This window comes from Chanodichthys erythropterus, chromosome 12, assembly GCF_024489055.1.
Source record: "Chanodichthys erythropterus isolate Z2021 chromosome 12, ASM2448905v1, whole genome shotgun sequence".
NCBI lineage: Eukaryota > Metazoa > Chordata > Actinopteri > Cypriniformes > Xenocyprididae > Chanodichthys > Chanodichthys erythropterus.
The window spans coordinates 5,085,662-5,109,644 of record NC_090232.1 but is presented as its reverse complement, the minus strand read 5'-3'; the positions used below and the strand labels follow the sequence as shown (position 1 = coordinate 5,109,644).

Here is a 23,983-nt window from a genome sequence, read left to right as displayed (position 1 = left end):
TTAAACTTCTTTTAAATATGTTGTGGTCAGCCATAAACGTAAACTACTAGATTAAATTAATTTCTGTATCTTAAATCATTAGAGGTAAAATAGCATATTATTTCTTGTAACTTATTCTGATTGAGTTCTGCTTAATATAATTTGTTTCTGAGTTCACATAACAAATATTTGTTAAATTGTCAATCAACTTTTTAAAAATTTGGTCCCACTTTATATTAAGTGGCCTTATCTACTATGTACTTACATTTAAATTAATAATTTGATACAATGCACTTATTGTGTACAATCATGTTTTTACATTGTACTTATATTTTAAAAACACCTGCATGTAATTACATCTGTAATTAATTTCTGTAATTACATTTATAATTACACTGTTGACCCATCCCTTACACCCTACCCTTAAACCTACCCATACCACCAAAGCTTTCCCTAACCTTACCCATATCTCACCTCAATAGCAGCAAAAGTGTTTTGCAATGCAATATGAATCCAGTAAGTACATTGTACTTATTTTTTGATGTAAGTACATAGTAGTTAAGGCCACCTAATATACTGTAAAGAGGGACCCAAAAATTTTAAGTAAAAAGAACTTATTTTATTTAGTGATTTTCACCGTAAGGTTTTACAGAGCATGGCAGTAAAGCTTGTAAAACTAGTTAAGAAGCTTGAAGAAGAAAATTTCAAAACAGTAAATTAAAGATAATTAAAATTAATATATAATAACATTTAAAAATGAGAAATATCATTATAAATTATTATAAAAATTGTATTATAAAATATAATTTATATTTTATAAATGTATATATTTTATATATGGTTTATTATTATAATAAATAGTATTAATTATGATTTATTTAAATATTAAATATTTTTGTATAATTACAACAAACTAAATTAACTGTTTTCCCGTTATATATAATGTAATATAGCTTAATGTAATGTAATGTAATATAATATAATGTAATATTTGTTTGTTTGTAAATGCAGTGTGTTTCTAAGCATGAACACAGACGAGAGCCTACAGGCATGACAACCTCTCTATGCATGTGAATGTGTGTATGTGTGTGAGATACTCACTGTTTGAGCCCATGGAGAGATCTTGACTTTGACCCAAGGCGGTGCTTTTGCTGGAGCTGTGTAGCGCCCAGCTGAGGTCAGAATCAGGGTCAAGGGTCCAACCACACAATCCTTGCTCAAAATCACACAGTCCTTTGTGAGACGGCAGGGCAGCGCTGGTAACTGACGGAAAGAATACATCAATACATACGCATTAATATTCATCAACCCTGGCAAAACATTGGATGGCTAACGGCACTTTAAGCTAAACTGAGCTCTGACCTTTGACTTCAGCCGCATCAATGTTCAAAAATAAAGAAATGACAATAATTCTGCCAAAACAATCCACTGAAAATCATGATAGTGATACTTATGTTAAAGGGAAAGGGATATTTATTGAATAAATAAGTGGTGTGAGTGTGCTTACAGGTCACATGTATATATTTATGCTGTTGTGATGTATTTTATCAGGGATCAAATTTAACCAAAGCAACATTTCATGACATACTTGTATCCTGCTCCCGTTTCACATATGCATGCAACAGCAACCCAAAATGTGGCTGATTTCTAGAGGTTTAGGGTGTTTGTGTATTGTGAGTAAAAAACTACAAACCTGGACTGGGTTTCTGTGTTGTGGTGGTTTCTACAGAGGAAGGTTGAGTTGGTTTGGATGTCTCTACAGCTGGTGTGGAGGTTTCTGTGGATGGAAACACATAATTAACAATCTTATCTTAACCAAGACCATTTCCATTGAAACAAATCTCTTTTCTTTTCATTTCAAATTATATTTCTTTTCATTTTAATTATGCAGCCAGCCATGAGTCAGATATTCATAAATTAAATCATACAGCTCCAAACTCTGAATTTATGTCAGCGCAGAGGGGGACATAAAATATATGCACAGTATGCAATACTGTTAAAAACTATCATTTTGTCCCCGTATTGCCTGCAGCTCTTTACATCTGTCTTATGTAAAGACATCAGACTGATGGATGGCGTTGCTGTAGGGAGAAAAGACAGACAAACCATGGGGTGTTGAAAGAAAACAACACATGTATACATACATGCATACTAATATATAGATCCATTATGCTCACAAAATATATTAGGGGTGTAACAGTGTATGTATTCATCCCGTACTATGACGTCATGGCTCGGTTCATACAGTCAGATGACGAATACGGGCAGTCACAAGTGATCCAGAAGGGGGCGCGCGTGGTAATGCAACACTGTTTGCTAACCGCCACAACAGGAAAAAGTGCAGAAGAAGAACAGACGATATATGCATAGATATGTTTATGTGTCATCTCTCAACCAGTGTTTCAACCTCAGAAAGACATCAATAAAACAGTTTGAGAATAATATCTCACGCAAGTCATTTAGTGTCCACAGCATGTTAGTTCACTAGAGAAATGAACTCTAGAGGGAGCTTTTCACTAAATATATGTACTATATAAGCTTATATATTCATTATATTTACTTTACATGTTAGTAATGTCTTCATTATTTAATATATCTTTAAATAAATTTGTCATGACAACAAGTTATGACAGTAACTGTGTAAATGATCATATTTCAAAAACTAGAGTAGAAAAATAATTGAAAAATAATTTCATGAACCGTCATGTTTGTGTATTGTTACACCCCTAATATAGCACAGTCCTGCGTGTACTCTCTACAATCATTTTCTAGGGATAATTATATATATATAGATAGATAGATAGATAGATAGATAGATAGATAGATATCCCTAGAAAATGATTGCAGTGATGTTAAAGGATTAGTTCACTTTCAAATTAAAATTTCCTGATAATTTACTCAGCCCCATGTCATCCAAGATGTCTTTCTTTCTTCAGTCGAAAAGAAATGAAGGTTTTTGATGAAAACATTCCAGGATTTTTCGCCAAATAGTGGACTTCAATGGATCCCAAACGGTTGAAGGTCAAAATTACAGTTTACAGTGATCTCAGATGAGAAATAAGGGTCTTATCTAGAGAAACCATCGCTCATTTTCTAAAAAAAAAAACAAAAAACAAAAAAAAACGTACATACGTTTTAACCATACATGCTCATCTTGAACTAGCTCTCTTCTTCTTCTTCTCTATTTGAATTCCAGCAGTGTAGACACTGCTAAGTGTATTACTGCCCTCCACAGGTCAAAGTTTGAACTAAATTGTCATATACAATACTCTAGTGCAAGTATATAACAATTTAGTTCAAACTTTGACCTAAGGAGGGCAGTAATACACTTAGCAGTGTCTACACTGCTGGAATTCAAATAGAGAAGAAGAAGAAGTGAGCTAGTTCAAGATGAGCGATGGTTTCTCTAGATAAGACCCTTATTCCTCTTCTGGGATCATGTAGAACGTTTTGAAGCTGCAATAAAACAAATTTTGACCTTTAACCATCATGGGCTCCATTGAAGTCCATTATAAGGAGAAAAATCCTGTAATGTTTTCATCAAAAACCTTAATTTCTTTTTGACTGAAGAAAGAAAGACATCTTGGATGACATGGGGGTGAGTAAATTATCAGGCAATTTTAATTTGAAAGTGAACTAATCCTTTAAATAGATGTAACTTGTGATTTTCCTTTCTTGCAGTAAAAAAATAAGCAAAATTAAGTTTAGCAATCATTTAAAACTGCATAGGAAACAAATAAACTGCATTAAATGAAAAGGTTTTAGACTTATATGAGAACAGAAGTCCAACTAGTATATGAACTGAACGGTCACTCACACAGTAGTATCTGCAAAGAAAGCAAATCGGTGCATACATTAATATTTTGAATTCATAAAAGGTGAGCCACAGCTGGTGATATTTGTCACTGTAATGCCATGGCCTTTTCTGAAGCAATTAGCCAGCTAATACCACTTCCTCTGCCCTATCGCTAACGGCCTCCCTCTCTACGCCATCCTCTTTCCCTCGATCATTCTTTCATATGCCTCCACACCAGCAGTCTGTGTCCATTTGTTTTTCTTTGTCTTCTGATTCAATTAGTACAGGGATGACGGATAAATATCATCACCTGCGCGGGACTGTGCTCTTGCGATGTGCAAACACTCTCTGCACCGTGAAGATGTTCTGTCAGGGTTTAAAGGTCGCTGTGTGTCACGGTGTAATGATTTTGACCTTTCAGAGATGTGACAGTCATGTCAGCACAACATACAAGACAAATACAGGACGCCGTAACACAAAGAGCTGTACTTCTACCGTCACACTACAAGGCTGTTCTAGGAGGTAGGAAGTATAATTATGCATCCTTCTACAGTCTTCAACAGCTCTGTATGCAGCTTTCAGAGCAGTGTAAGAATGCTCTGTGATGGGCTCACGGAAAAGTTTGAACCAAAATGGTGGAGTCAATAAATATCAAATATCAAAACAAAAATGTTATGATTTTGCATAAAGAGTAAGATGTGCACGGCAGTGTAATTTTAATATTATTCATATAACATTATGATATTTATAAATATTTTGAATTAGCTTTTATTTTCACATTTTCTGTTTTGGTGACATTTTTTGTAATTTTTCTATATTCTGTATATATTTCTATTTAGCTTAAAATTATTTTTATTATTTTAAGTTTAAGGTTTTTTTTATCTAGTGTTTATATTTTATTAAAATAAAATATAAATATTAGGTGAAAAACTTAAACTTAAAAATCCTACCTTCAGTTTTCTTAAACCCCCCCCCCTTCAAATCAGTTTTATTTCAATAACAGAAAACAACTTTCAATAGTTTGCATTTTAGTTAACGATAACTATGGAAGCTTGTTTCCGCCACTAAATAAAAAATAAAACAAAAAAGGTAATTGCGACTTTTCATCTCACAATTCTGATTTTTTTTCTAGATATAAAGTCAGGATTGCGTGTTATAAAGTCAGAATGAGATTTAAACTCGTAATTCTGTGAAAAAATGTAAGAATTGTGAGATTTATAAGACACAATTGCAAGTTTATATAATGCAATTCTGACTTTATAACTTTAAAAAGTAAGAATTGCGGGCTATAAAGTCACAAGTGTGAGATATATAGCCATAATTCTGACTTTTTTCCTCATAATTGCAAGTTTTTATCATGCAATTCTGACTTTAACTAACAATCGAGTTTAAAGCTCGCAATTTTGAGAAAAAAAAGTCAGAATTGCAAGATATAAAGTCGTAATTCTGACATTTTTTCTTGCAATTCTGACTTTATAACACACAATTCTATCTTTATAAATTGAGTTTATGTCACAATTCTAACAAAAAAAGTATATTTCATGGCGAAAACAAGCTTCCACAGATAACAACACTGGTGCATGACAAATTTTCATATGGCAGAATTTTCTTTTTCATCCTTTAATGCCAAATTAGTTAAATGCGTTAACTATGCTAAATTTAGTAGCCTTTAACATATTTTAAATTTCAAAACATGCTCATTTTTGTGATCCAAAAATTACCCCTTGAATGTATTTATTTATTTTTCTGTTTATATGTAGGGTACATTTAGGTTGATTGGGACACTTTTTCCCAAGTCATCTCAATGGAAAAAAAAACTGTCAAAATCATCATGAATTCACCCCTACTAAACACTGTAAGTAACAAAATCTGTAGAAAAAAACAGGACATTATACATTAAGTTTACAGACATTTCCTTTAACCCTAAAACACAACACAAGGCAATACGTAGATCAAAATATGGGTAAAACACCTGTGAAAATCAATACAGAAAACTCCTTCATATTATCACCGTACGTCAGGAAATATTTTTATAGACTTTTCTTAGAGTGGAGGTTATTGCTGTTTCAAAATGGCTGTATATGTTATCCGTCTCTTTAAACCGTACGTGTAACTGTACACCTCACCGCAGGCTGCAGTTTCCTTAATGTGATTAAGACTAGCGGGAAGATCATTGCCTTCAGTGTCTGTGTGTGTGTGTGTGTGTCTGAGTGTGTTGGAAGTAATGGGAAGTAAGGCGAAGAAATGAAAGCGTATTATTGATAGCTGTAATCTGTCTTCCATCCATTCAGTTCTGTTCCCCTTTCTCAGCTCATATCCCATCATTCTCTTCTCTCTCTCTACTCTTGTCCTGTCATTTCTGCTTTCATCAAATTCTCACCCTTCCTTAAGAAAAACTGTCACATCGTTCTCCAAAGAACCTGATTCAGCAAAAAAATAATAAATCAATAATGAAAAATAGATATATAAATAAATAAATAAAAGACCCTCAATTATGCATAAAGCTTTTCTGCATATTTCAGCCTGCTAACCAGAGCTCGGCAGGGCTGCAGAGAGCACTAGTGCATGCTGGGAAAATAAAACAGCTGCCTTTAGGGCCCCATAATTCACCTGAGACTCATGCAGTGTATTATACATTATATGCATTTGATTGTTTCATGATGACCACAGCACATAACGACAGACACATGGCTGAGATTAAATACAAAAAGATGGATTAATTATCTCATTTTATCAAACTTGACATTCAACTTAATATACATTTTATGAAGAACAATGCAACAACTCAGAACACTGTAGCAATTACTTGTGGGAGATTTGTTTTTCCACAAGTACATACTTAGTAACCCAGTGTGGGCAGGTATATGTCTGCATACACTACAACAGCTGTTCTGTGGGACGAACATGTAGAACATATGTTTGTGTGTGTGTGTGTGTATGTATGTGTGTGTGTGTGTGTGTGTGTGTGTGTGTGTGTGACTGCGTGTGTGTGTGTGTGTGTGTGACTGTGCGTGTGTGTGTGGGAGAGAGAACATGGGAAAGAGAGTAGCATGGTCTCTGATGAGAAACAGAAAGAGGAGAAGTGAGGAGAGCAGGACCAGAAGAAAAACATTTACACAGGCAAGAACACTCCCTGAGAGAGAAAGAGAGAGAGAGACTGATTGAAAACAAAGTTAGAAAACAAAAGTAGAAGCTAGGGAGAAAGGTTGTGCTTCTTAAAGGTACAGTTCACCCAAAAATTACATTTCTATCTATCTATCTATCTATCTATCTATCTATCTATCTATCTATCTATCTATCTATCTATCTATCTATCTATCTATCTATCTATCTATCTATCTATCTATCTATCTATCTATCTATCTATCCATCTATCCATCCATCCATCCATCCATCCATCCATCCATCCATCCATCCAAGAGAATACCATCACTGAATCTTAGCACTGCCACAGTATATTTATGTAATTGTGAGGGTTTCTAAATTTGCAATGCTGATCAATCAATCCATGCTGAACGTCTCTAGAACTTTCTAGCTTTCACACCTAAAAGTAGAGCATACTGTACATTTGCATACACACACATACACACACACACACACACACACACACACACACACTCAATCAGATGTAACTCCAGCAGCTCTATGATAAATTATACAACATAGAGGATAATTGGCACAGGGGGGTAGCTGTCTGATTATAGCAGAGCTGCGTGAGTGTGTTTGTGTGTGTCTTTCATGTTTATAATATTGTAGACATGGGAATTGTGTATTCGTGCAGGTTGACGCTCAAGTCTGGTCAGATAAGCACAAACAATCCCTAAAAATCAATCATAATAACATAAGCATGCAGTTGCTCCCACAGCAAACTAATCTCTTTAATTTCTCATTTGTGTCTCCTAGAAAGGAATCAGATTAAATGGAGAGATTTTTGTCCTGAGAAAAAGATCCCAGTAATCTCTTCAAACGTTAAGAAGAGATCTCAGCAAAATCTCAGACCGTGCTGAAATCTCAATATGAACTCAGCCATTTCTTCGAATACCAAATAATATATAGCACTTCAGATCATTGCTATTTGATTAAAAAAACATCTAAAGCAAGGTTGATGCGTTAGAGTTAGAATATCCCACACATACACTACCATTGAAAAGTTTGGGGTCAGAAAGTTTTTTGTTTGTTTGTTTGTTTGTTTTTTATTTTGCAAGGATGCATTAAATTGATCAAAAGTAAAAACATTTATAATGTTACAAAATTCTGTTTAAAATAAATGTTCTTTTGAACTGTCTATTCATCAAAAGCAGCACAGCTGTTTTCAACAATGATAAGAATGTTTCTTGAGCAGCAAATCATCATATCAGAATGATTTCTGAAGGATCATGCGACACTGAAGACTGGAGTAAAAAGTCAGCTTTGATCACAGGAATAAATTAAATTTTAAAATAGATTCAAACAGAAACAGTAAACGGTAGCATGTGCAGCACACAAGCAACTGAGACGTCACACTAAAGCTTCTGCCTTACAAAATTCATCCAGCCTCCGCCAATTTTAAATTGGTTATTTTCTCCCATCCACTTCTCTTAGAGAGAATCACTGTTTCTATGTTTCTATTTTCTCTTCTCCCTTTTTTTTTACTTCTCCCCATCGTAAATGAAAAGAAAAAAAATTGTTCAGGCTGCAATAGCGTTCAGCTGACGGTGCGTTTCTGGGCAGCAGCTCAGTGTAAGTTGTAGCTACAACAGGAACTGCCCAATCAACAACAAGTAATTTAGCTTATGATTTCACAACAGTGGTGTATCTGAGGGCCGTGTCCTACCTGGCAGGTTGCAGCCCAGGACTTCCATTCTCATTCCGATCCCTGCCGGAGACCAGCGCTCTGGATAGATGCGGATGAACTGTGCCGGCAGCTCCTCAAAACGTCTCAGCTCTGGGGTGTCATAGTGTGTGTTTCCCTCAAAAAGCTATGGGGAAAAAAGAGACTACTCACACACTTACTGAATTTAGACACTGAATCACAGGTGATGTTTAAAGGTGAATCAAAAATTTAATTTATCTTGGCATAGTTAAATAACAAGAGTTCAGTACATGGAAAAGACATATATTGAGTTTCAAACCCCATTGCTTCCTCCTTCTTATATAAATCTCATTTGTTTGAGATTTCCGGAAAACACGAGGATCTCAACATAACACCAACTGTTACATAACAGTCGGGATCATTAATATGTATGACCCCAATATTTGCATATGCCAGCCCATGTTCAAGGCATTACACAAGGGCAGCCAGTATTAACGTCTGGATCTGTGCACAGAAGCCAGCAAGAACAACAGTGAAAAATGGCAGATGGAGCAATAATAACTGACATGATCCATGATTACATGATATTTTCAGTGATATTTGTAAATTGTCTTTCTAAATGTTTTGTTAGCATGTTGCTAATGTACTGTTAAATGTGGTTAAAGTTACCATCGTTTCTTACTGTATTCACGGAGACAAGAGAGCCGTCGCTATTTTCATTTTGAACCATGTGCAGTCTGTATAATTCATAAACACAACTTCATTCTTTATAAATATCTCCAACAGTGTAGCATTAGCCGTTAGCCACAGATCACAGCCTCAAATTCATACAGAATCAAACATAAACATCAAAATAAATACTCACATAATTCGAAGCATTCATTCGAAGCATTCATGACGAAGATCTTGTAAAGATCCATTTGAGGGTTATATTAGCTGTGTGAACTTTGTAAATGCACTGTAATATAGTCCAGAGCTTGTGTGGCAGTGAGCAGGCGAATTAAAGGGGCGGCGCGCTGCCAAAATCAGTGTATAGTTAATGATGCCCCAAAAAAGGCAGTTAAAAAAAATTATAAAAAATAATCTATTGGGTATTTTGAGCTGAAACTTCACAGACACATTCAGGAGACTCCTTAGACTTATATTACATCTTGTGAAAAAGCATTCTTGGGCACCTTTAAACTGTTTAGGTTTTAGGTCTTATTGTTCTGTGGATGATCGTTCTCCATAATGAGAGCTAAACATTATATTATGTTATCGATAAATGAAATACCTTTGGCATGCTAGTCTTGCTATCCATTACAAAGTTCCAGTCTTTCCCATTCAGGCTGTGTGCTAGGCGATACTTCCGCACGAAAGCCCGGTTCTCTGAGCTGGTTCCTCCCTCCCCGCTACGCGCTCCTTGGGTTATCACTCCTCGCACTGTCTTGGGTGTCCCGAGGTCCACCTGGAGCCATTCTTCTCCAGCTATAGGCTGGGCAGGGCCGGGAAACCATCCTGATCTACTGGCCACCAGACGTGCCGCTCCAGGAACCCAGTGAAGGTCCCTCACTGAGGAGGCCGAGATCTGGGAATCAGGGAGGAGCCCAGACAGCATTCCCTGGAGCTCTGAACAAGGAGCATCTGAGACGAAATAGAACGAGAGAGATGTACACACCAACTGCAGCTTTCAAATGGTGATATCCAAAGTGTCTTACAATACACTTATTACAGTTTTGAAGTTAAAGAATAGTTAACATTAATAAGCCTACACTCTAAAAATGCTGGGTTAAAACAACCCAATAGCTGGGTTTGTACATATTTAACCCAATATGAGTGTACTGTATCATATTTAAAACACACATTTTGGAGGACTCCAACTGATCTTATAGTACACAATCTACTAGATACCTCCTGTCATCTGATTGAGAGTTTATACTTTTTTAGCAAGTAAAAGGCTTTTTAGAATAATTCTAAATGTTCAGGTCGTGGTATGTGTGTCTTTTTGCTGTGAAATCTTTACTGTTTTTTTAAAACTGTAAATGTTTAAGTCATTTATTGTTAGAGCTATTTCAAGATGAAGGAACATATTCCTTTTGAGGAATGTTTATTTGTAAATCTCTCAATCAGCATTGTATTGAAATGACTGATATGTTGCATTGCGTTATAAAAACTACAGAGCTTTGATTATAAAACTAAGCATTTAAGTATCATTTTAAGACATTATTGGGAGATATAGAGTGGCAGATGATTTTTATAAGTAGTCTGCTATACCGTTATGAAGATCTCAATGATTTACATTACAAGCAATCAGAATTGCATCAGATATTTTTGTCCACATAAACATCAGCAACTGCATCAAATTGCATATTTTTGCTCAGTTTGGGTGACTGAATAGTATGAGCTCCATATATCATACTCTATGAGCCATAAAAGCCTGGTGTATCAAATATCACACTCAACAAAATAAACATATGCAAAGCTTTATAACCGAATGTACACAAACACAAATCAGATTTGAGATCTTCAACAGAGGGGGCATTTTCCCCCCCCACAAACAGACGATAGTTATCATATAACAACCTAAAATTGCATTGAATGGTAAAATGAAATGAAACGATGTGAGTCTAAACACTCACCTGTAATCTGGCAACCATAAAGCTCAAAGCGTAGTGCAATGCCGTTATTCCACGTCTGGGGTCGAATACGAACAAAGCGGGCCAGAACGGGCTGAGGAATACGATTTAAAACCACCTCAGACGGGTCAGTGTTGGCATGGAAAATCTGCAAAACAAAGAAAACACAGATTACACTTGCTGCAAAGCATCATCAAGTCTATTCATTTAAATCATACATTTTCCACACAAGAACGAGTTCTTCCCACAGGAAACATATTCTCTCATGATACTCCCATCGCATATTTTGGTTTGATATGCATTAAGTATTAAAGGGGTCCTTGATTATGATTTCCTTTTTTTTACTTTAGTTAGTGTGTAATGTTACAACGCTCAAAGTTCAATGCAAAAGAAAATATTTATTTTACAAAAACATGCTAGTCGATAAGTTGAATCAAGTGACGTGTGAGCTGTTAAAGCTCCACCCTATTCTGGAAAGGGCGATGGGAGCAAATGCTAATTTGCATTTAAAGGGACACACACAAAAATTGAGTGTTTTTGCTCACACCCAAATAGGGGCAAGCTTTAATAAATGATCTGTGGGGTATTTTGAACTGAAACTTCACAGACACATTCTGGGGAAAAGGGGCATAATAGTTCCCCTTTAACTAAAGCACATTTTCCCATTCACATACCTCAGAACCATAAGAGATCCTACAACTTCTCTGTAAAGTGTGATAAAGACTAGATTAGACTGAATACCAATGAAAAATCACTATAGATAAGAGATGAACTTCCCATGTAGACTCGAATGGTTGACAGATAACTGAAATGTAAACCCACAGGACCTCAAAATTAGGAAAACAGAAGACGTGCAGTGAGTGAGCTTGAGGTTACATAACAGGTATTACGACAGAGCTATCAAAGCTAGAGGATAAGAATTATGGCTGCCTAGAGGCACATAAACAATGTTTCAAAAACTACTGAAAATAGCACTGCATAATCTTCACAACGATTTATATAACAGTCCAAACAAACAAATTGTTGAGGAGTAACTTGCATTTTAGATACAGTATTGACAGTTACTTTGTCTGTTCTTGTCTGCCACCAATGAAACTAGCTCTAAACAAAGCCACGACAGAATCAGCTGTCGCAAATCTTCGAGCAACACACAGCAGCACCGTTTCTGAATGATTCAGGTAATTCAGTGATTCACTCATGAAGACTGTTGCTGAAATCGGAACTGCATACTAGCATACTACTCTTACTATTTCTGCCATAGAAAGATATGGTAAACGTATGAGTAATATACGATTCTGAATTCAGCGTGTCACTTGTTTTGTAATGAATCTGTGTTTCGAACGAATCCTATGAGAATCCTACTTCACGCATTTAGTGAAGTAATCAGGAGAGTGAATGATTCAATATTTTAACGACTCACTCGTGAGGACGGTCCCTTTGAACAAATGGGATGAGTGAATGATTTTTGAACCCACTCATAATGAATCAGTCCTGAATGAATCAGTGTTTTTGAATGAATCGGCTGAATGATTAACTAGACTACATATAACTGACCGGATTCATAAAACCAGTGGCTGTGTCTGAAATAGCATCACTCTAAAAAATACTGGGATAAAAAAAACCAAGCTGGGTAAAATATGGACAAACCCAGCAGGTTGGGTTAAAGGGCACCTATTATGCCCTCTTTCACATGATGTAATATAAGTCTCTGGTCTGGTCAAGTTTCAGCTTAAAATGCCCCACAAATTTGCCCCTATTTGGGGGTGAGCAAAAACATGCCTTTTACTATATTAATATATTGCTGGCTAAAAAAATAAATCCAAAATTGGTTGAAAAAAATGGCTGGGTAAAAACAACCCAATCCCTGGTTTTGTCATTATTTAACCCAGCAGTTTTTAGAGTGTAATTCCCTACTATATAGTAGGCGAAAAACAGTATGTGATCAAAGACAGCACTTATAAAGAGTAAGCAAAAAGTACCTGGATGACCTTCTACTTCCAGCGAGATTCTGAAGTATGCATATGATGGATGCTTTACTATCCCATGAGGCCACGGGAGAGGATTTTTAAATGGCAGTGAAGCGATGCAACTGATGCTGGTAGGTCACATGACAATGACAATATGGCAAATGAAGTACGTCCGGATTACATTCATTCTACACACATTCATACTATATAGAACATACTTTTTAGTGCTCGCAAAGTAAGTACATACTCAAGATAGAATGTGATTTCGGAGACAGACTTAACAGGTGACTAAGACCAATTATGTGTTTTGTTCATGAGTGAATCACTGTTTTACACAAACTGGTTAAGTAAATGATTCAATGACTCAGTCATAAAGATGGTTGTCCCAATTCACCAACTTATACTATGTCCTAAAAATAGGTTCTGATTTTGTGAAGATAACGAACTTTAGAGTGTGTAGCAGAATAGTGGGCAAGCTTGGGACATACTTTTATATTAACTAATAATAACTGTGCCTTTAACAGACTGTTTGCACTTAGTTGCGTGCATCCTCTCAATGCTTAAACTGCCCTGTCTATCATCTTGTCTATCATCTCCTCTGTGTATATATATATTTATATATATATATATATATATATATATATATATATATATATATATACACACAGAGGAGATTGTAGCTTATGTTAAAACGGTTTAAAACACATGACTTCACACACACACATCTGTGTTCTTCCATCCATGTGGGAGGTTCAGCGATGGATGGGTCTTAGCCAACTGAAAACATTCCTCACCTGAGATGAAGTGTAACATAGGCCAAGATGGGCTGTAAGGGCTTTCAAAAGCGAACACACACACACACAAACACACACACACAAGTATCCTGGCTCACTTACAAAGCTGTGACTATGACCGACACCAGTGATGCAGTGAAACGGGTTGATTAAGTCAAGTGGCACTAGAAAAAGTAGTGGATTAGACAAAGACAAACAAAGAGTCTTTTGAGCTCGTTTTCACCACAGTTAAATTTCCCCCTGTTCCTTTTTCCCCAAGGCCTAAACCTCATTCAACCCCATTGTTCGTCTCATCCTCTCCATCCAGTGGCCACAAGTCACGTCCCATCGAGAGTTACGGGCTCTGGGCAGAGTAATCCATATGGAAGAATCCTTTTTCTGTGCTCTATGCTCAAGGCTACAAATACTCAGTGTCAGTGAGTGTGTGTGTATTCCCAGCAGGGGAATTCGGCACACTCACAAAGGACCACACTCATAATGCTTCAATGATGCAGTGGCACAAGGATGGAGAGGTGGGGGGAAGGTTTCCTTGAGCCCTTTTTTTAAATGCTGATCTCGAGTGTGTTGTGGCTGCTGAAGCCAGACAGACAAGACAGCCGACTAGACGGATGACCCCTTTCCAGATGCTGGAATAAGACGCATTCAGCCGTCCAACTCTGTGGCAAAACAACGCGGCAGCTCCGCAAGAGTTCATGGATAACGATTGAAGAGAAGACAGAGGTTAAACGAAAGAGATGGGAGGAGGAGCGCAGAGTCTGAGAGATGATAACATAGACCAATCAACAAGACGGAAAAATCATAGGGAAGAAAATATCATAGATACCAGGACAATGAGGAATATATGAGAAAGACAGACTGGCCCATAGTCAGAGTAAATGGCATATTGGTTGAGTGGGAGAGAATTACAATCTGTTCAATGGGACTCATTCCTTTCTGTATAAATTTTCCATATAACAACACTGATAAAAACAAGTTTACTTTGAAGCTATTTTTCAAAGATTTTTTTGCTATCTTTAAAAATTACTAATACATTTCACAAATAATTACAAAGAAAAGGCAAGGAGCACATTTTGAAGCAGATAGACTAGCATTTTCTTTAAAACATACTCCAATAATCTTTTACAGCTTTGATATCAAATGTATTTGTAAATCATTCATAAAACTGTTGTAAATTTCAATGTAAATTATTTGTAAAACCATTTTTACATACATTTACGTGACATTGCATTGTAAATTGCTTGTAAATCCGTTCTTACGTAAATTTACGTAACAAATTTGCATGAAAATCAATTTTAAAAATGTGCACTATATGTGCAATTTCTGTGTATACAATTTGTAATAATTTCTACACAAAAAAATATATAATGAATTTATTAAAAAAACATTCATGTGTAACTCCTATGCAATTATTTTCTATGTAAAATGTACATAAAACAATTTTTACATGCAAATTATTCGTAAACCCATTTGCATGTACATTTTGTGTTTAATGAATGTAGCGCTTATTTTTTGTACCTGCAGTGTAAAAAAATATTTTCATGATTTGTTATCACAACATTTTTTCTTTTGTCAAATCAACTTAGATAATTAATGTAATTCAGATAACATCATATTTTGAGTTTCTGCTGATTAAATCAATCGCCTTCATTGTATTTTTAATTTCAATGAACTCAGGTAACTTACTTTTTTAAGTTAAACCAACAATTATTTTTTACAGTGTGTGTTGTAAAAACTTTTTCACTAAAAAAATGACTTGTGAAAATTAAACATAACCACATAACCTCAAGATAGTCCAACATGAAAGAATCGTAATTCCTTTTTCCACCAGTCTTTCTGTTTTGTTCATCAAATGTCATCTTCTAAGATATATTAGACACAAGAAAATACCAAATATGTAGATCAAACACAAGACATAAGGAAAAGAAATATGGTACAGTTTAAGAGCAGTCAAGAGGTCGAATTGCTTATGGTTAATGCATTCAGGTTTTCTTCACCTGCTAAGATCAAAGATTCCATCAGTGGTTCAGCGGCGATCTTTGACCCCTGTCAATAAGCCTATTTACACAGTTCAAAGGTTAATTAAGATCATAAAGAGGTCTGAGCAACACGTGATGTCTGACCAAGTCACCTTGAATAATGACTGTTTCCTGTACGAATCAATCGAAGACTATTTCTCTTTGTTGATAATGCGAGATCTTCCCTATAGGACTGGCCTTTAGAATAACAAGCAGATGGATGGCTTGAGTGTTTGCTAAGAATAGGTTGCACACTTTAATACAACACACAAATAACCAGTAAACAATTACTGAAAAACCATGAAGACGTGTTGCAAATTGAAATGACACTGCATAAGCAAATTGCAAATAACCTATAGAGCTATAAGCCGTTTAAGCTTTGAGCCATTCAAATTAGTAAACAAGACCAAAATCTGCCTGACAACAAGAGAGTTGGTGGCGGGGCGGCCCATGGCGGGATGGTTCCACCCATCCAGTTAAAGTAGAACACTAGCTAGGGTAACTAAATAATTAAACCTGCCATGTTGTGGGTCTACGAGTGATAGATCATGAAATTATAAAGACTTTTTCCGCTGTCCCGCCAATGCTAGGAGGTGAAACCCTGCGTGAGTCCGTCTCCACCCCTGGGCCAGTCAGAACAGACATCCTATGCAGACTGCTAGGGGACAAAAGGTCTCGAGGTGTTTAAGTATTGATGAAAGTCGTGAAAGTGCACGTCTGGCCAAAGACAGGAGGTAATGTGTGTTTTGCTATAAAATACCCAACTTCTGTTGTCTGGTGCCAAACCTTTTCAGAGTAATTCTCAGAATTTATCATTTACATTAGAATTCATATGACATAAAAAAAATGAAAACAAATAACTAATTTGTCAATATTAAACTAATAACGTCAATATTGTTTATTAATAATACTCATATTAATTCAATGTTTCCCTTTTTTGTTGAATTCATTTGACCTAAATTATTTCTTTAGAGACACCTGAAGATGTAAATAATTTTTTTAACAAATAAAAAACTAAATAAAAATGAAATGTCTTCCTTTCAGTAAATATAATTAAAAATATATTTAATATACTTAATGTCAAATAAATACAATAAATTAATAGCAATAGTCCAAAATAGATTGAATAAATCTAAATAAAAATATTTAGTTTTCAATAAATATAAATAATGATACATTTAATGTCAAATAAATAATAACTATAATAAATTATAATAATAAATTGCAAATAAAATAGTCTAAAAAAGTTGTCTAAACAAACAAACAAATAAACAAACAGCCAAAATGGAGAAAAAAAAAAAAAGTCTTAACTTGATTAACCAGCTACACCAGAAATAATACGTTGGACAACCAGCTAAACCAGCACCACACCAGCACTAACCAGCAAAACCACTAAAATGAACATTTTTCGCTAAGGTGAGTCTTTTCAGCAGGCTTTTGTCAAATCAAATCTATCTTTCCTTTCTTTGTCCACCTGTTTTCTCTCACTCTTCTCTAGATGAAGATGTTGACAGTAGAAGCTGGTTCCGGTTGGCGGCTCACCAGCCTAAAGCATCGTCTTGAAGAGCAGGAAAACAGACAGTGTGTGTGTGAGAGAGAGAGAGAGAATGAAATGCTCTCACCACTGAACAATACCTGCGCCCCCTCCACTGAGCTTTCTCTCAATGGGGGAAAGAAATGACAAGACTTCCTCCTTAAACCCAATTTCTTCTCATCTTTTCATTTCCCATCTTCTTTCATCTTTGTGTCTCTCCTTCCATCCTTTTCAACTCTCCCAGTCATCACGCTTTATATGCTATATTCATCATGTATCAAGTGAGCATGTGACAGATTTATTACTTGCTGTCCACGAGGGATTTATAGGAATTTCAATAATAAACAGTATACGTTGCAATTTTTCATTCTTGAGGAACCTTTTTGCCATTTATTGACGCATCTATGCAAAAATACTGGGTGGTACAGTTTATTAAACATTCATGAAAGATGTGTTGTTATCTACTGTATAAATCAAATTAAGCAAAAAGGTGAATAATGTGATATTTTAAGGCGCTTTTATTCCTAGGATAAGGTACAAGAACAAGTACAAGAATGCTAAAGCAGATGTTTTAGAAGCATCTTCGATTTAAACGTCAGTAGCAAAAGTGAATCAGTGAATCAGTTCAAACGGATTAAGTGAATCAATTCAAAATTCTGTTAGATTACATTGAATCTTAGATCTTACAAGCTAAAATGCTGATTTCTCTTGTTGATTTTTTTAATATGCATGGAATATCATGAGAAGGGTGGAAAATATATCAATATACATATATATATATATACATATATATATACATATATATACGTATATATTTATTTATTTATTTTTTTATCTCCAGCCCTAGTGTACACTTATGAGTCTACATGGCTCAGGTACATTTGATAAATACAAATAATTAGAAAAGTATTAGAAATATATAGTTCAATATTGAATACTTCCACAATGATTTTAGAATGTATAATATTACTATATTAAATAATAGGTAACATCATGAATATATATTTATATGAATTTATTTATGTATAAATTTGTGTTATATTGCCCAGCACTATTAGATTTCAAATTTAGCATCTAGTAGGGCTGGGGGAGTTTTTGCACCACTAAATTATTTTAAATTGTTATTTGAGAACAGTTGGGTTTATAAAAAAGCTTTTGATAACTTTTTGCCAGCATGGTCTGAAGATGATCTGAACCAATTTTGATGTTTATGTTTAGAATGATAAATAATGATAAACAATTCAGTTACCAGTATACAAGCAAACCATTTTAACTATTTACATCCCACCCCCTATCGTAAAAGTGGTTTGGGACCAGGATTAAGTTCGGAGCTCTAACCCAGACATGTCTACTTTCACGTGCGACTCATTCCCAAACAGGAGACTAATCTTTTAATCAAAAGCAGATCCACTAAAAAGATGACCAAAAGGTTAATCCTAGCACTTTTATTACACGCCGCCCCTCGGCGTAACGTACAGTTAAAATGCATAAGCATCTTTCCGAGGCTCTGATTAAACTGTGGCCAATGCGGTTACAGTGGGATTAGTTGTCACGAAATGAGAAAGACGAACTTTCAAGTGGTGGAAAGCATCAAAACAAACAGAGATTAGGATGTCATTGGGCAGGCGGGGTAAATGAAGCAACGGCGGTTGATTGATGCTTTAATTACTAGCTGTGCTAATGCTAGCCAAACAAAAGCATTTCTGTCGGGTTTGCCCAGTTGTGTCCTCATCATAATTTGACTTTGCCGCAATAATCTTCACAACCCAAATGCTCTATATCCGTCTTAAATATATTTTTTGATGGAGTTACTGAGGGTTGTCCAAAGCTCCGTGATTGAATTTGGGAAATTTTGTTCTTAATAGGATCAGTCTAGAAAGGAAAAATGATTTGAAACACAGTCTTTTCTGGTCTTCAAATGGGTCAAAATCACAAAACCAAGCCCTGAATTCCTACAACGTATGAACACGTATCAGCGTATCCCACGCAGGTCCAGGTGTGACCGGTCACGCAGGTGTGTTTACGGCAGGTAGCTCACAGGCATTAGGAACGGCCAGAGAGATAAGGGCGCATAAAGGGCCGCATTGTTCCTGAACACCAGATAACCATCTCTCAATTTATTCCCATGTCACTTTCTCTGTTCAGACCAACAAAGTTCACCTGGAACTAGAGTTACTTCTTTCTGCAGATGCTCAACTGCCTCCTACAGCAGTTCATTTCAAAAGATTTGTGCTAAAACAGAATATTTAACCACTGTTTCCATTAGAGCAATATATATATATATATATATATATATATATATATATATATATATATATATATATAGGGCTGGGTACCGAACTCGATACTTTTTAGGTACCGATCGAACTGCCTCGATACTATCGAGTATCGAAAAGTGTCTTGTCATTCGGTACCAAATTTCGGTACCTCAGAATGGAGCCGAGTAGAGGGGCGGAGAAATGCTTTCGCTGTCTCGTTGAGGAGCAAGTAACGTTGCGCTACATTGTTATTTATATCTAAATATATAAAACTATACGCGCGAGAGAGACCCTATGTGCGAGAGGGCGAGTGAATCAACGGTTTCGTTTTCAGTTTATCTCCGAATGGACGGGTGAGAAACGGCTGTTTATGTGAGCAGCCGGTTCACTACAGATAATACTGTTAACAGAAAACAAAAGTGTAGCACTGCCTGCAGAAACAGCGGAACGCGCAATGTTTTTTGTAGTCTAAGGTACAACACACAGCAGCTTTACATCAGCGTTCGTCCCTCAAGTCTATGGAAACACGCGACCGGTTCATGACAGGCTCGTTCGCCTGCACGAGCACAGGCTCTGCCTCTGGCTCCAGAACGCGAACAATTCTGCTGAAAAAGAGGTATCAGCGTCCTCCTGATACTGCGGATAATTTGCGGGTCGGGCCAAGAAATAATAATAAAAAAAAAAAAAACATTAAAATTAATTGCGGGTGGATGAGAGATGAATCATTAATGTGTTGATTTTAATAAAGACACAGAACTCTTATTTCACGGTAAGATGCAACGAACTTGCGTCACTCTTACTTCCACTTTGATCTTGTTAATAATAATTAATTTTTTGAAGAACAATTGCTGAGTGATTTAAAAAAGAGCCTCACATACTTAATTTTTGCATTGAAAACTAAACTTTATTAAAACTATTTGCACTGATTTATTAAAACCAAAGATTTTTTTTGAGGTTATGTAATCTTGTTTAAACATATTTTATAAAATTGGTACCGAAAAAGGTATCGTTTAGGTATCGGTATCGTCTCGGTATCGAAAATTTTTGAACGATACCCAGCCCTATATATATATATATATATATATATATATATATATATATATATATATATATATATATATATATATATATATATATATATATATATATATATATATATATATATATATATATATATATATATATAAGTATTGAAAACAAAGGTCTAATGGTAGATTTGGGAAGAGATGGTGGTTAAAATCTTTTAGTGTAATATATAGTTAAACATCTTGGTCCACAAAATAACAGTTCTTCCTTGTGGATTGTTGGGTTTTTGTTTATGTGACCAGGTTGGATTCACAAAACTGTCTTAAGTTTCTAAATTAGGTCACACTTTAGTTTAGGGTCCAATTCTCACTACTAACTAACTATTATCTATGACTTTTGCCTAAATAAACCCCTAATCACTGCTTATTAATAGTTAAGGTAGTTGTTAAGTTTAGGTATTGGGAAGGATTAAGGGATGTAGAATATGATCATGTAGAATAAGGCATTAATATGTGCTTTATAAGTACTAATAAACAGCCAATGTTCTAGTAATACACACACACACACACATTTTATATATATATATATATATATATATATATATATATATATATATATATATATATATATATATATATATAATTAAGAAAATATTTAAATACAAATCTATGAAATAAATGAAAAAAAATTAAAAGCATGCAAACTTCTCAGAATTTATCAGAATACATCTTAAAGGGACAGTTCACCCAAAAATGAAAATTCTGTCATTAATTACCCTCATGTAATTCCAAATAAAAGCCTAAATTAAATCTGTTCATCATATAAAGCGATTGAGACTCTTCAGAAAATTTGGACTAAAGCGCTTAATTCATATGGATTCGCTTTACAATCTCTTTATGAACTTTTTGAAGTGTCAAAGTGGCAGTTGCATAGCTGTCTATGGAGGAGAATGAAATCTCTCAGATTTCATTAAAAATATCTTCTTTTGTGTTTCAAAGATGAGCGAAGGTCTTACGGGTTTGGAATGACAGGAGAGTGAGTAAATGATGACAGAATTTTCATTTTTGGGTGAACTAACGCATTAAGTAGATTTTCATGAATCCAGCCCTTGTTCATTGGGTATTTTGCCACTTGTAAACACATAGAGAACACAAACGTATCATATGATCCTTGCCTTATGGTTTTTGCCATGCCGATACATCATCCAGTCCTCTCCATTAGTGCTGACTTCCAGTTTGAAGGTGGTGACGTAGTAGGACTTAAGGGTCTCCTTGGAGATGGCTCCTTGGGTAGCGATCCCGGTCAGAACCTTGAGGAACTGAAGATCCACCTGGGAAAGGAAGGTGATTGATGAAAGTGGGAAATAGGGAGCGATAACAATGCCCGACTGATCGGACCAAATTTAGTTTCTTTTGACAGCCGATCAATGAGGATTTCTGATGTGAGTAATGAACAGTTCCTTTGCAGTTTATAAATAAAATCTTGAACATGTATTGAGAGGATGTGGAGAACAAGTTAATTCTTCCTAGTGACGCCATATCTGTGACTGGAAAAAAAACAAGGGTGCTATTTTAAAGAATAAGCTCCTCAACGGCGATTTTACCACAGTAAACCATTACAATTCAGCATGAAAACCATCTACAGACACAGTAAACAGGATAATCAACTTAACAACAACACCCTAGAATCATGGAAGTGACTTTTACATGGCAATATAAAAAATGTGTTGAACGGCGACAACTGCAAATTTAAATTTTAAATTCAAATTTATGCAAATAAACAATGATAAACTATAATTGCTATATTTTATATTTATTTATGCAAAAAAGAACGATCAAATATAAACAATTTGTTTTTTAAATGTGACATTTAGTTTGTTAGCCTTATTTTAATTCTGTTTTAATGACATTTTAATTGCATATATCATACATTGCATACGTGATATCATTCTTGATTCAACTCTATATATCATATCATATTTTATAAACAATTTGCAATTATAGTGGAATTCAACATAATGATGCATCACTGTCTAATTAAAACTCCCTGACCTCTACACATACCGGCAGTGCCGTCTTTGCTCATCTGTCAAATGTAAGAAGGAAAGGCTCCCAGACCCTCATGCTATCAGGATCCTGGATGCAGGTGAGGGTGTGGGGACCAACTCTGAAATCAATAGCACTGGAGAAGGTTGCTAACTACGGATTTCTCTAGACTGTCCTCATCCATCATCGAGCAGTTAGCATCACAGCAACCTTCCATGCATTATCGGTCTGCACCAACACAACAAACACAGCGCTCAAGCTAAGGGGCGTATGCTGACGGGCAAGATGGAGTGCTCTATACAGGGTGTAGAAGGGTCTGGAAATGTAGTGGTGTGTAAGAATTTACCACGTGTGTGTGTGTGTGTGTGTGTGTGTGTGTGTGTGTGTGTGTGTGTGTGTGTGTGTGTGTGTGTGTGTGTGTGTGTGTGTGTGTGTGTGTGTGTGTGTGAGAGAGAGAGAGAGAGAGAGATTGAGAATCCCAGTGGATTAAAGGGAACGAAGCAAGGACAGAGTAAATAGCATATTTAATGTGATGCAAATGAAAATGAGGCTGTGATGGACAGAATCGTTTATTATGTATTAATATTATAATGTCAACAGTTTAGTTTAGGGTCCTTTTCAAAGTATTAACTAGTTTCTTATTAGCATGCATATTACTAGGATATTGGCTGTTTATTAGTACTTATAAAGCACATATTAATGCCTTATTCTACATCCCTTAACCCTACCCAGTACCTAAACTTAACAACTACCTTACTAACTATTAATAAGCAGTAATTAGGAGTTTATTGGGGCAAAAGTCATAGTTAATAGTGAGAATTGGACCCTAACCTAAAGTGTGACCAAGTCAACACAAAACACGTTTGCTATCCATTTTTCATTCATAATATAACATATTTCCAGTTAAAACTATGCTATGCTTTCTTTTTTTGAAAGATTTTAATACTTCTATTCAGCAAAGATGCATTCAATTTATAAAAAAATTATAGTACTGACATTTATAACAATTATAACAATTGTTATTTCAAATAAATTAATCAAATAATTATATTCGTCAAAGAGTAATGTCTGCAGAAAATACTTTGCCATCACAATAGCTTATATATATATATTAGTGTTGTCAAATGATTAATCGTTTGTTTACATAATGTGTGTGTACAGT

General features: G+C 35.3%; 1 protein-coding gene across 3 annotated transcripts in view; it reads right to left on the bottom strand.

The window, feature by feature from the left end:
• Positions 1–23,983, bottom strand: part of nrp2a (neuropilin 2a) — a 100,040-nt gene that overhangs the window by 21,646 nt on the left and 54,411 nt on the right. For all 3 annotated transcript variants that reach the window (XM_067404501.1, XM_067404502.1, XM_067404503.1), the window contains exons 7-12: positions 21,951–22,106; positions 11,186–11,330; positions 9,841–10,190; positions 8,589–8,733; positions 1,673–1,756; positions 1,081–1,242 (exon numbers count right to left, since the gene is read on the bottom strand). In XM_067404501.1, the coding sequence (XP_067260602.1) occupies positions 1,081–1,242; positions 1,673–1,756; positions 8,589–8,733; positions 9,841–10,190; positions 11,186–11,330; positions 21,951–22,106 (1,042 nt within the window). The remainder of the gene's footprint in view (positions 1–1,080; positions 1,243–1,672; positions 1,757–8,588; positions 8,734–9,840; positions 10,191–11,185; positions 11,331–21,950; positions 22,107–23,983) is intronic.